This window comes from Myotis lucifugus, unplaced genomic scaffold, assembly GCF_000147115.1.
Source record: "Myotis lucifugus unplaced genomic scaffold, Myoluc2.0 scaffold_119, whole genome shotgun sequence".
Lineage (NCBI taxonomy): Eukaryota > Metazoa > Chordata > Mammalia > Chiroptera > Vespertilionidae > Myotis > Myotis lucifugus.
This window is the reverse complement of record NW_005871167.1, coordinates 2,985,720-3,000,253: the sequence shown is the minus strand read 5'-3', so window position 1 is coordinate 3,000,253 and position 14,534 is coordinate 2,985,720. Positions and strand designations below refer to the sequence as shown.

General features: G+C 44.9%; 1 protein-coding gene across 5 annotated transcripts in view; it reads left to right on the top strand.

The window, feature by feature from the left end:
* RBMS2 (RNA binding motif single stranded interacting protein 2) overlaps positions 1 to 14,534 on the top strand; it is a 47,358-nt gene that overhangs the window by 19,948 nt on the left and 12,876 nt on the right. For all 5 annotated transcript variants that reach the window (XM_023758027.1, XM_014459951.2, XM_023758028.1 and 2 more), the window contains exons 2-5: positions 4,802 to 4,968; positions 9,270 to 9,328; positions 10,823 to 10,914; positions 12,289 to 12,446. In XM_023758027.1, the coding sequence (XP_023613795.1) occupies positions 4,802 to 4,968; positions 9,270 to 9,328; positions 10,823 to 10,914; positions 12,289 to 12,446 (476 nt within the window). The remainder of the gene's footprint in view (positions 1 to 4,801; positions 4,969 to 9,269; positions 9,329 to 10,822; positions 10,915 to 12,288; positions 12,447 to 14,534) is intronic.

The following is a 14,534-nucleotide window of genomic DNA, read 5'->3' as shown; positions in this document are numbered from 1 at the left end:
GAATTTACTTCTTCTTCTTTTTTTAAAATATATTTTTATTGATTTCATAGAGGAAGGGAGAGGGAGAGAGAGAAAGAAACATCAATAATGAGAGAGAATCATTGATTGACTGCCTGCTGCACACCCCCCACTGGGGATCAAGCCCACAACCTGAACATGTGCCCTTGGCAGGAATCAATACCAGGACCCTTCAGTCCCCAGGCCAATGCTCTATCCACTGAGCCAAACCAGCTAGGGCTTTACTTCTCTTTTTTTAATGTCTGAATCATATATATCTCACATTTTCTTTACCTATTTATCCATTGATGGGCACTTAGGTTGTTTCCATGTCTTAGTTATTGTGGCTAATACTGCAATGAACATGGGAGTACAGATACCTCTTAAGATAGTGATTTCATCTCCTTAGGATACATACTCAGAAGTGGGACTGATGGAACTGATGAAGTTCTATTTTTAATTTTTTGAGGAAGCTCCATACTGTTCTTATTTTTATTTATTTTTGTAGATGTGGATGTGTGTGTTTGTGGGTGTGTAGGTCCAGACTGTTTTTAATTCTATATTCCCACCAATAGTGCTTCAGGATTCCCTTTTCTTCACATCTGTGCCAGCATTTGTTATTTCTTGTTTTTGTTTTTTTAAATAAGTCATTCTAACAGGAGCTGGGGATCAAACCTGCAACCCAGGCACATGCCCTTGACTAGGACTTGAACCTGAGATGCATTGGTGTGTGGGGCTGATGCTCTAGCCACTGAGAACACCAGTTTGGGCCACAAAGGATAAGTTTCTGACAGAAATTAAAGGTGCTACTTCAGTGAACACATGAGTGATAAGAAAGAGAAACAGCCTTATCGCTCATATGGAGAAAGTTGTCGTGGTCTGGATAGAAGGCCACACCAGCCACAGCACTCTTAAGCCAAAGCCTAATCCTGAGCAGGGCCCTCACTTTCTTCAATACTATGAAGGCTGAGAGAGGTGAGAGCTGCAGGAGGAAAGTGTGAAGATAGAAGTTGGTTTATGAGATTTAAGGAAAGTAGCCGTCTCCGTACATAACAGTGCAAAGCACAGCTCTGGTTGAGTGTCCCATGGACCGAGAAGAGAAGTCTCCAGTTTGATTCCAGGTCAGGGCGCTGCCCAGGCTGGGGTCTCCATTCCCAATAGGGGGCATACAGGGGGCAGCCAATCCATGATGCTCCTCTCTCATTGATGTTTTTCTCTCTCCCTCTTCCTTCCTCTCTCTCTACAATTAATAAAAACATATATGTATATGTATATGTATATGTATATGTATATGTATATGTATATGTATATGTATATATATAATATAATTTTAAAAGTACAAGGTGCAGCAGCAAGTGCTGATGTAGACACTGAAGCAAGTTATCCAGAAGATCTAGCTGAGATAATTAATAAAGGCATCTACACTAAACAATGGATTTTCAATCAATGTAGACAAAACAACCTTGTACTGGAAGAAGATGCCATTTAGGACTTTCATAGCTAGAGAGAAGCCAATGCCTGGTTTCAAAGCTTCAAAGGGCAGGCTGACTCTCTTATTAGGGGCTAATGTAGCTGGTGATTTTAAACTGAAGCCAATGATCATTTACCATTCCCCTAATCCTAGAGCCCGTAAGTAGATTTATGCCAAAGGTACTTGGCCTGTGCCTTATCAGTGGAACAATCAAGTCTGGATGACAGTATATCTGGTTACAACATGGTTTATTAAATATTTTAAGCCCACTATTGGGACCTACTGCTCAGAAAAAAAAGATTCTTTTCAAAATATTACTGTTCGTTGACAATGCACCTGGACACCCAAGAGCTCTGATGGAGATGTACTAGGAGATTAAAGTATTCATGGAACACAACATTCATGAGTCAAGGAGTAATTTTGATTTTCAAGTCTTATTATTTAAGAAACAAATTTCAGTTCTGGCTACTGTGGCTCAGTTGGTTAAGCATCATCCCGTGCACCGAAAGGTTGCCAGTTTGATTCTGTCAGGGCACATGCCCAGGTTGTGGTTTTGGTCTGGGTCCGGGGGTGGGTACGGGAAGCAACCGATCGATGTTTCTCTCTCACATCGATGTTTCTCTCTCACATCAATGTTTCTCTCTCTCTCCCTCTCCTTCTCCCTTCCTCTCTCTAAAAAAAAAAATCTATTGAAAAAATGAAACACATTTCATTAGTCTATAGCTGCCATTGTTAGGGGTGACTCCTCTGATGGATCTGGGCAACGTAAATTGAAAACCTTCTGGAAAGGATTCACCGTGTTGTGTTCCATTAAGAACATTTGCGATTTATGGGAAGAATCAAAATATCAACATTAACAGGAGTTTGGAAGAAGTTGATTCCAACACTCGTGATGACTTTGAGGGGTTCAGGACTTCAGCGGAGGAAGTAACTGCAGGTATGGTGGGAAAAGAAAGAGCCAGAAAACTAGTAGAGCCAGAAGATAGGACTGAATTGCTACAATCTCGTGATGAGACAAATGAGGAGTTACTTCTTACGGATGAGCGAAGAGGGTGGTATTTTGAGATGGAATCTACTCCTGGTGAAGATGCTGGGAAGATTGTTGAAATGACAACAAAGGATTTAGAATATTATATAAGCTTAGTTGCTAATGCAGTGGCAGGGTTTGAGAGGATTGACCCCCATTTTGAAAGAAGTTCTACTGTGGTTAATACGCTATCAAACAGCCTCACCTGCTATAGAGAAATCATTTGTGAAAGGAACAGTCAGTCAATGTGGCCAACTTCACTGTTGCCTTATTTTAAGAAATTGGCACAGCCACCCCAGCCTTCACAGCCACCACCCTGGTCAGTCAGCAGCCATCAACACTGAGGCAAGACCCTCCACCAGCAAAAAGATTATGACTCGCTGAGGGCTCAGATGAAGCTTAGCATTTTTTGGCAATAAAGTATTTTCTCATTAAGGTATGTATAATACATAATGCTTTTAGACATAATGCTATTGCACACTTAATAAACGAGAGTATAGTGAAAACATTTATTTATATGCACTGGGAAACCAAAAAATGTGTGCGACTTGCGTTATTGTAATACTCGCTTTATTGTGGTGTCTAGAACCGAACGAACCTGCAGTATCTCCAAGGTATGCCTGATCTGATAAAGGTGGGGAAATACCTGCTTTAACATATCTTAGCCTGAGTAAAGTTTTTTTTTAAATGTTTTTATTAATTTTTAGAGAGAGAGGGTGGGAGAGAGAGATAGAAACATCAACATCGATCCGCTGCCTCCGGCACCTCCCCAGCTGGGGATAGAACCCGCAACCTACACCCCCGGGCATGCGCCCTGACCAGAAATCAGAGATTTCTTGGTTCGTGGGTCGATGCTCAATCACTGATCCACACTGGCGGGCAAGACTTTGATTTTGAAGTTTGCTAAAGGTCAGAGGCATGAAATATAAAAGGCATATTTTACATGAATTAAGATTCTTTGGGGGAAGATTTCCCTCTTTGATATTTATGGTTCTCTTTTCTTCTGTTACTAATCCAATTCCTCACTACCACCATCACCACCAAAACAAGAGAGAAAAAGAGAGAGGGAGGGAGGGAGGGAGGGAGAGAGAGAGAGAGAGAGAGAGAGAGACCTGGAGATGAAACTAGCATTTTAAAATAATTCCTAATAGATTTATTCTATCAAGTGCTTTAAGCCAGTGGAGAACTGGAATCTTAGTGTGATGTAGTAAAATGTACTATATTATAGGTAATTATGCAGATTTAGAGTTTTATTAAACACAGAGCATAAGGATCTAAAATATGCCATGAAGGAATGGATCCACGTTCCAGCCAGCCTGGTATTTCATCTCTAATAGAAGAACCTAAAAATGTTTAGCAGAGTCTGGTTCCGTCTTGTATCACTAGTGAAAGATGAGAGGTGTTTCACCCCCATCCTAGATTGCTTGACCATAATGTATCTATTATTCATTTATTTAAATTTTTAAAACTTGTAAATAACTTAGAATTGACTAAACCCCTATTATCATTATAAAAATTTCATTTTTTACTACCCGATATGGTAATTAGTATTTTATTTGTCCAAATTTACAATAATTTTCAAGCTCTTGCATGTATTTTGCAGTTATTCTACAGTTTTATGAGTAATCTTGTTCATAAAAATATTAAACTTATTTTTACCTTTGTGATTTGATAAGTTTTTATTATTTCGTCTTCATCATTTTTTAATGGAACCTCGATTTTATTAGTCTTGTCTAAATGATACGATTTACTTAAGAGGCATACATTGTGTTCTCTAGCATCTGTGTGATAAAAACATTTCACTATAACAAAGTACCTTTTTTCAAACCTTAACAAGCTTATTTTGGCCTCTCATTATTCCTGAAAAATAGGTAAGACAATTATGTACTTATTTATTCTATGGCAGACAGGAATTCCTTTACTATTTTTTTTAAACTCTCCTATCAAGTTCATTGCTATTAAAGTTTAAAATCATTCTTTCTTTTTTGGGGTGCTTTATTTTATATATATATATATTTCAGAGAGGAAGGGAAAGGGAGAGAGAGAAAGAAACATCAATGATGAGAGAGGATCATCGATCGATTGCCTCCTGCATGCCTCCTATTGGGGATCGAGCCCGAAACCCAGGCATGTGCCCTTGACCAGAATCGAACCCAGGACCCTTCAGTCCGCAGGCCGACGCTCTATCCACTGAGCCAAACCAGCCAGGGCAAAATCATTCTTTCCAAGGTGCCAGGATCTTCCTCACTCTCCGACATCTACATGTGTAATCCTTTTGACCTTCTGTTCCTTATGTCTCCTTGCAGCCATATGTGTCGTTGTCTCAGCAGATGGCACCACCTAGTCCAAGCAACAGTACGCCTAACAGCAGCAGTGGGAGCAATGGAAATGACCAGCTGAGCAAAACCAACCTCTACATCCGGGGTTTGCAGCCGGGCACTACTGACCAGGACCTTGTCAAGTTGTGTCAGTCGTAAGTTGGGGTATGTGTGGGTAGGCTTCCAGGGACAGTATGGATTGGGTGATACTGGCTTGTTGCCAGATACTCTTATCCTGAAATACAATATTATTTTGCTTCTACTCCATAGTCATAAGGTTTCTCAGCAGCCCCTCTTAAAGAAATTCTACCTGCTACTAATATATAAAACCTTTTGTTTCTCTGAGAAAAGCCAGGATAAGGCTGGCCTTTAAAGCCTAGTGTATGACTTTGTTTCTAGCAAGTATCTAGAATTAATGGTCTTCGTGGAAAGATTCCTATCCTTACACCTTGAATAGAAATATTCAGTATCTCCAAAGGCAGTGAGGGATGTAAGCAAGTGGGACTAGTCAATTGAATTATATACTTAGAAGAGTTTCTGCTGCTGGAGATGTACCCAGTGAGCCAGAGAAGCCCTCAGATTAGCGGGTAAAGAAGAAGGTGGAGGAAGAGGCGGTTACTCTGCATCTTCCCTCTAAAGACATCTGGGGTTCTTCAGAGTAGAAGGTGGAGGTAACTATTATGGAATTAGCCTAGTTAAGAATCCTGGAAAAACTGCAAGTGTGTCGAAATGCCAGTTCATTTCCTTTAGGCAGAAAAAGTATATGTTTCAAATAATCTAGAGGAAAAGTCGGGGGATGGAATGGGAACACTACTGGGGAGAAGGAAAACTGAATTTTGGTAAGTGGATGGTCGAAGGAGAAAAATTGGAACCGTCGATTATGTAAATTTACCATTTTTAAAAAACTTCGTTTTGAAGTATAACAAGTGCACGGAAAAATGCACAAATCGTAAGCGTATTTACAACAGTGAGTTTTTACACGGTGAACACACCCTTATTGTTACCAGATCAAGAAACAGAACACCGCCAACTCTTCAGAAGCCCGCCTCTCAGTTACTATCCCATCCCAAAGGTGTCCACTTCCATAGGAACAGTGCTGCTCTGAGCTTGTACATGTCTTTTGGTCACGTGTGTACACATTTATGTTGGGTCTATCCCGACGAGTAAAATTGCTGACTCAGAGGATGTGCATTTGTTCAGCTTCTGTTGATATTGCTGGACAGTGTTCTGAAGTGGTCACGGTAATTCGGGCTCCCACAACTATGCATGTAAGTCCCAGGGCTCCACGTCCTAGAGAAGCAGAACTCTGCCTGCAAAATATAGTTGTGCGAGGCATCCTATGCACTCCATCAATCCCTGACTCTTCTGATGTGGTTTGCAAATCATATGGATGTTTTTGTTAGCACCAGGCTACACAAACTCAACCTCTAAAGGCTAGATGTATGTATAACACGGGTTCCTTTAACGCAACTTACCTTGCTAGAAAGGTATTTCAATGGCACTTAGTGTAGGACTAGTAATGTTTTGGGGGAATGGAAATTGGCAGAAATGTTGGTTCCTGAGGGAAAAGAATACTTATCAGTCTAATTCCTTCATTCCGCACCTGTGTTTCTTGTCCTAGAGATATTGTGCTACAAAAATCTCCTGCCACATGACAGGGAAAAAACTCAGTTTTTCCCAGCAGTTGCCTTGCCATCTGCTGTGTCTGAAGGGATGAACACAGTCAGGGTCAGCATGTAGGATGGAAGTGAGGAGTCCGAAAGGGGACTGTGGAGAGGCGGCAGCGAGGCCGGGAAAGCGTGGGTGCCAGGTGACTTATGATGAAAGGGAGGCGAGTAGACCCCTCATGGACGCGTTGAGCTGGGAGTCAAACCTTTCTAGGAAGGGTGTTTCCTATGCGCAGAAGGACGTCCTGCCTTTGTCCCAGTTGGTCTCTCTCCGGGTTGCCGGGGAAGTACGAGTGGCTGGATCCTAAGCCCTGGCGGGTGGGGAGGAGAGGCGTGGAGTCTGGGACTGGAGCTCGCAGTTCTCTTGGAGGGGCTCCGTCTGAGGGGGAGGCGGCGGGAGCGGCGCGGCGGCTGCCAGCTGCCTGGAAATTCTGAGCTCAGTCTCAGGCTGCTCAGACCACAGCAAGCTCCACCCTGGGGCCTCCGCAGGGATAGCAGCGTGCGTGTCCTCTGGCCTAGTCTCAGCGGCTCTTCCTTTGCCTAAATTTGGGAAAGAATCCAAGTACGTAGCCCTGAAGAGCTAGGATCACCCCTCCTCCCCCCATTTTCATGTGTTCTTTTCCCGGCCTCCAGGGCATGGCTTAGCTTACTCTTTCTAATCCATTGGTTCGAAGAAGCCCCACTAAAAAAGTCAGTGAGAGGTCGCCAAGGAGCGAAACACATACATCAACCATCCCACAAGCTTTAGGGATAAGAGTGGCAGGAAAAATGCTTCTTTGAGATATTGGTCTTAAAGTCAGTCCCTGCTAAGCGGTTTCAGTTAAATCTTGTAACTTTGGTCGTGTCATCTGTTCTCTCTTTAATATTTTCACCCTCCTGGAGTGGAGAGGAGAGAATTTTTCTAGTGGAACACTGCTCATACAATCCCTGACGTGTGACACGCCACTCTGCTGCCAACGTATGCTCTTTCAACATGTCGAAAACATGACTGTCATACAAATATAGGTGAACACATGCCAAAGATTTATTCCACTCATTGGTGAGGGACCCAGCAGGAAGGTAAAGTGAGTTCAAAAAGCATTTGAGGGACTGAGTGTTTATAGGTACGGGAAAGAGAATGTTGAAATGAGATTGCTGGGTTACATACAAAACTGGTTCATATTCCAAAGAACAATAAAACAGTAACCTTTGGGATTTTCTTTTCTACTGGACAGAAATTATTTGCATTTCTGCTGGATAAAAATCAACGGGTTAGTATGTATCTTCACTAAGCCTGGGCCCTGATCAGTAGTAAATAGTAAATGAAACAACTCGCTAGATAATAAAACGTACCTTGAGTGGGCCTTTTATTTTATTTATTTATTTATTTTAAAATATATATTTTTATTGATTTCAGAGAGGAAGGGAGAGGGAGAGAGAGAGATAGAAACATCAGTGATGAGAGAGAATCATTGATCGGCTGCCTCCTGCATGACCCTCCACTGGAAAGTGAGCCCACAAAACTGGGCATGTGCCCTGATTGGGAATCAAACCTGTGGTTTCCTGGTTCATAGGTTGATGCTCAGCCACTGAGCCATGCTGGCTGGGCTTGAGTGGGCCTTTTAGACAATATTCCAGAATGATGTTGAAAGGATATGCAATCATCGTTTTGCCTTGTCATCAAGTTTTGGATAATTTTCCTTCCTTTTTGTTTTTTTTTTTTGTTTTTGTTTTTTTGTTAATCCTCACCTGAGGATATTTTTCTATTGATTTTTAGAAAGAGTAGAAGGGAGAGAGAGACACACAGAGAGAGAAACATCAATGTGAGAGAGACACATCGATTGGTTGCCTTTGCACATACCCCGACCAGGGCTGGGGAACGAGCCTGCAACCAAGGTACATGCCCTTGACCAGAATCAAACCCAGGGACCCTTCAGTCCATAAACCGATGCTCTTTCCGCTGAGCCAAACCGGCAAGGGCTGGATAATTCTCTTACCTGGTTGTGTGCCCACTCCCCTCCTAGCACACTCAAATCTTGACAATGAGAAATAGAAGTTTTAGAATACAGTAAAGCAGGAGAGCCATTTGCAGTAGATTAAAGCTGAGGTCACTCGAATATAATAACAGTGATAACAGTTAAGAGTGTTTACATGTTTACCACGTGGTAGACACTCGTGCTTTATATTTATGAACTCATTTCCTGTTCCCAGCAATCCTATTCCTGACTTACAGATGGTGAGACTGAGGCACGGAAAGGTTAAATGACTTGTCCAAGATCACACATAGCTACAAAGAGGCAGAACCAGGATTTGAACACAAGACATTTGGTTCAGGTTGACCTTCAATCAGTAGAGGGATAGGGAACTGGGTGTCAGAGAAGATAAATGTCTATAGGTTTTTCATAGGCGGAATGGTGTTCGTCCAAAAGAAGATAAGTAACGTCAAGGGTTGCTTTCAGGAATTCCTGCCTGAGCGCTGCCCTTGCGCATTCTGCCATGTGCATGCCAAGCTTCTCTCCTGAAAAGACACTAATCTCTTTCTAACTAGTGTCTGAATCTTAGTTGGAGAAGAAGAGAAACGTGTTGGACCACAGTTGCCTTATTTCTTGTGGGGAGCTTTGGGAATTAGGTTTACATGATAAGTCTAACATTTTAAATTCATCTTCTCTTTGCCTGTTATTAAGGTTTGGGTAGGATCAGTGTCGTAGTGGGAGTGGAGAAAGGACCTGGGTTCATCCAGATGCCTCCTTCTCTGTCCTTTCCTACACAGCTGCCCCCAGATGATCACTTTGCGTTTTCTTCTCCCTTAGATATGGCAAGATTGTCTCCACTAAGGCCATACTGGACAAGACCACAAACAAATGCAAAGGTGAGAAGAGCTGTCCTGGTCCCGGAGAGCAGCTGTGCGTGAGCCCCTCCCTGTCCCTGCCCTTTACTGCTGAAGGTCCCGAGTACCCAAGGCCAGAGAGAAATCTCAGAGGTTTTCAGACTTAAAAGACCAGCAGAGCCCTGGCCAGGTAGCTCAGCTGGTTAGAGCATCGTCCTGATACGCCCAGGTTGCCAGTTTGATTCCCGGTCAGGGCACATGCAAAGGTTAACCAATGAATGCATAAATAAGTGGAACAACAAACCGATATTCCTTCCTCTCTTCCCACTTTCTCTCTAAAAATCAATCAATAAAAATGTTTTAAGACTAGCAGATATTTAGGTTCTTTGGTGACCAGATAGCTAGAGCTGCAAATGCTATTTTGGGGACCTAAGGCTTGAAGTCTGCACGAAAGAGTCTTGGAGTCCCTTGGGCTTCCTTTGAACCTCATGCTCCCCTGGACTGGATGGTGTATATGGGCAGGTGAGATTATTTCTCTTTAGCAAAGCATTGTAAAGGCTTTTTGGTGGTAGTAGGTGGATGACTTGGTAGGTATTATTTTGTGAGGATTAACAGTTTTGTTGGGTTTTGAGCAGTTTTAGGTGGAGATGTAAGAATTGTAGGGGAGGAAAAGTATGTAGGTTGAAGTGGAGAATGGCTTCTTCCAGCAGGTAGCTGGTTATCTGCCATAAAGAGGCTGTACTCCCACCTGGCCAGTGTGGCTCTGTGGTTGAGCATCGGCCTATGAACCAGGAGGTCACGGTTCGATTCCCAGTCAGGGCACATGCCTGGGCTGTGGGCTCGATCCCCAGTAGGGGTGTGTAGGAAGCAGCCAATCAATGATTCGCTCTCATCATTGATGTTTCTCTCTCTCCCTTTCCCTTTCTCTCTGAAATCAATAAAACTATATACTTTTAAAAAGAGGCTGTATTCCCTTGCCTAGCATTCTGGGTGTGGCTAGAAAAGAGGAAGGGTTGTTTTTTGAAGAAGTCAGAGTGGGGGTGCTGTAGATTATTAGAAGAGGCTCCTTCCTGAAGCCTCATATCTGTTGAGGGAGGGAGAAAGGCCAGGACACCACAAGGACCTTACTGCCCTGGGCACGCTTAGCTTTAAAGTAACTGAAATCGCCCGGCAGCGTGTGGCTCCGTGGTTGAGTGTCAACCCTTGAACCAAGAGGTCATGAATTCCATTCCCGGTCAGGGCACATGCCCGGGTTGGGGGCTCCATCCCCAGTAAGGGGTGTGCAGGAGGCAGCTGATCATGATGACGATTCTCTCACATCATTGATATTTCTCTCTCCCTTCCTCTCTGAAATCAATACAGACATATTCTTTAAAAAACAGACCAAACCTCACGGGGTTTGAGAAGCAGGTGGATAATGACCTGAAACCTCCCTCCCGCTTGTATTACATGGATCACAGCCCTCCTCCTCTCCCGAAAAGCCGGGGCCTCCTCCCCGTCTCCCCCCACCGCCCAGTGATGCTGTTTCCATTCCAGGCTATGGCTTTGTGGACTTCGACAGTCCTTCGGCCGCACAGAAGGCCGTGACAGCACTGAAAGCCAGCGGCGTCCAGGCACAGATGGCAAAGGTAAGGGTGCTGCCCAGGGCTTCCCCTCCGAGGGGGTGTGGTGAGCAACAAGGTCCAGTTCCAAGGTTCCAGGGGCCTCTAGAGCCACGATGCTGACGGGCAAAGGCCGCCTGCAGTGGTTTTGTTACTATTATCTGGCCAAAGACAGCCTGGGCCTGGGACCCGTTTGGCACCGCTTGGCTGCTGGAGGTCGCTCTGTCCAGGACGGTCAGCAGGCAGGAGGGTGCAGAGGCCTGCTCCCTTCCTCCCCCGGTTCCCCATCCCCACCGGCTCCGCACTTCCCTGCCACACAGCCTGTGGGAGTTTTGCAACATTCTCTGGGAAGCCAGTTGTGCATCTCAGCAGTTCAGAACAATGCGTTCCACCTCCCAGCACTGTTCCCTGGGGTGGGGTGGTTCTGTGGTGGGGCGTGGGGGGAGGGACGTCCGGCGGGAAGCAGACGGTCCCTCCTCACATCTGCCTGGAGCTTTTCTCTCCGTCGGGACTCCCAGGAATCCAGAGCCTTTCCCTCCCCGTTCTCTCCGGCGGCACTGCCCTCTCGCCCGTCTGAAGTCGCTGTGAATTCTGTGGCGCTGATGAGGCAGGGCAGCCAGCCACCTTCTGCTAAAATTAAAGAAAATGGGAGCCCTGAAGGGAAGGGCAGAAGAGGGATTAAGGCTGCTTGTGACCCACAGCCTAGAGCAGAGTGGCTGCTGAAATTCTCAACAATCCAGCTGTGGGACGCGGTAGCCACTGTATACGTTTTGCCCGCTGGGAGGGCTCCCCGCCTCCGTCTCCTGTAGAAAAGCCTGGCAGCGGAGTGGAGGGCTCTGCAGAGCTCCGGTGACCAGGGCTTTCAGGGCTCCTGGGGGCCAGTGAGCTAGGCATGTGGCCCTCGGTGCAGCCCAGCACATAGCCTTCCCGTCCTCCTCCTCCCCTCTCCCCTCTTCCTGCTTTCCCTCCGTCAGGGAGTGAGCAGGCATTCCTACTCAGAGGAGTCTGCTGTGGCCGGAAGGGGGGTGCGGGGGGATTACTCAAAACAATCCAGCCAGCGAACAGGCGGTCCAAGAGAATCCTGCCTCTGGGACGGCTGCTGGGGGAGGGGAGTGCTGCTCTGCCTAGTTCTTAAAGGGACAGCCAAATCTTTATCAATGACTCGTATTATGGGCTTGTACAGTACTAATGATATTAAACCTGCTTTCTCTTTTTTTTTTGGGGGGGGGGGGGGTCTGGGCTCAATATACAATCCACGGTAGTAGGGCTAGATGTTTGTTACAAATAGTTAAGACTCTCTTTGTTTATGTGGGACCCTTCCTGTTATCTTTTTTTCTGAGATATTATGTTGTGGATGAAGGCTGAGATGTGAGCTTCATTTTCTCTCTTTTATTTCCATAGCAACAGGAGCAGGACCCTACAAATTTGTACATATCAAACCTCCCGCTGTCAATGGATGAGCAAGAACTGGAGGGAATGCTGAAGCCCTTTGGCCAAGTTATCTCCACTCGAATCCTTCGAGACACCAGCGGGACCAGCAGAGGGGTTGGCTTTGCAAGGTGAGGGACGCCGAGAATGGGACATGATGTCGTTAATGAAGAATGTCACAAAATCTGTTACCAGGAAACCCCCGGTTGGGCTCCGGCTGCCTGTCCTGCCTGTCACTGTGTCCAATAAGGAAGGCAAGGGTGAATCATATGGGGCGTTTATTGAAGAGCGAGCCAACCCAGAAGACAGCACGCTTACAAGCATCAAATCCTGCCTTCCAGCAGGGGCAGGGGACAGGATTGTAGAGGGGAAGGGGCCGGGGTGAGGCCAGGAGTGGACTCAGCTATTATCCTTTAGTCATCAGGCGATGAGATGATGTTGATGAGGTGATGTTTTGACTCCTGGTGAGTTGGCCTGACTATGCTTATCGGTTCTGCTTGCTGGATTCACAGCTGAGTCACCTCCTCGATCGCTTGGCACAGGCTTTGAAAAGGAAACTTAAGAAAAACTTAACCCCCTATTCGCATGTAAGAAATTTAACCCCCTATTCACATAAGTATATGTGTTCTAAGATTTAAAATAATATGATTATTTTTCAGATTAATTCAGGTGCTCTCTCTATCAGATAAGAGGACGTCCCTATCAATAGTAAATCAGGTTTATTTCATTGTAGGTCACAATACTAAAAAGTTCACGTGCCCCAAATCCTTGTCCCCACTACCTTCTGCTACTCTAGCCTTTGTTCCTTTGATCCAGACACAACCAGAATAAAATAATTCTGTACCTTCTTATAGATTTAATGTCACTGGTACTGTACAAGCCCATAAAGCAAGTGTTCTGTATCTTCCTATTGTCTCATTTAATCATTACTACCACCCTGTGAAATATTAACTCTCCATGTAATAGATAAGGAAACCAAAGTTCCCGATATGAAGTGACTTGTTCCAGGTGTCACAGGAGTGGGTGGTAGAAACAGAGCCCTAATACTTCTGGCTTCCAGGTCAGTTAGGATGAAGTGGAAGATCTGGTCTACCTTTCAGACCTGTTGAGAGACTTAGATTCTGGAACCAACTCTGCCACTAACTGTCCATGTGATAGCAGACCTTTATGAGTCTTGGTCGACTCTGGAGATTGATTTATTATTATTTTTAAAATATATATTTTTATTGATTTCAGAAGAAGGAAGAGGGAGAGAGAGATAGAACATCAATGATGAGAGAGAATCATTGATTGGCTGCCTCCTGCATGGCCCCCACTGGCGATGGAGGCCGCAACCCGGGTGTGTGCCCTGACCAGGAATCGAACCTTGATCTCCTGGTTCATAGGTCAACGCTCAACCACTGAGCCTCGCCAGCTGGGCTGTGGAGGTTGATTTAGAAGAGTGGTGTCCCTCGTGCTGCAGAGCTCTCTAGCGTACCCTCCTCTGTGCTTAGGTGTCATTGTTGTTGTAGGGCATCAGCTTCCCCTGTCCTACTTAAGAAATTGTTCTGCTTTTCTTCTTCTTCTTCTTCTTCTTCTTCCTCTTCTTCTTCTTCTTCTTCTTTTTCTTCTTCTTCTTCTTCTTCTTTTAATTGATATCAGAGAGGAAGGGAGAGGGAGAGATAGAAACATCAATGATGAGAGACTCATTGATCAGCTGCCTCCTGCACGCCCCCTACTGGGAATCAAGCCCACAACCAGGGCATGTGCCCTTGACCAGAATCCAAACCCAGGACCCTTCAATCCCTTAAGTCCGCAGGCTGACGCTCTATCCCCTGAGCCAAACCAGCTAGGTTCTGCTTTTCTTTATCTTAAGATTTTGTTTGAAAGGAGATTCTGTTGTGTTTGTTTTTTCTTTAAGTTTGAAAACTATTGGACTAAGGTCCCTTTTTGTTTTATATCTTGTCTGGCCCAAGAACATACCCTTACTCTGGAGTGTTTCAAACCGTGGGAACTAGGAATAGGGCTTCTCTAGCCAACTCACTCTTTTCTTTTAAATATTTTATTGATTTTTTACAGAGAGGAAGGGAGAGGGATAGAGAGTTAGAAACATCGATGAGAGAGAAACATCGATCAGCTGCCTCCTGCACACCCCCTACTGGGGATGTGCCCGCAACCAAGGTACATGCCCTTGACCGGAATCAAACCTGGGACCCTTCAGTTCGCAGGCCAACGCTCTA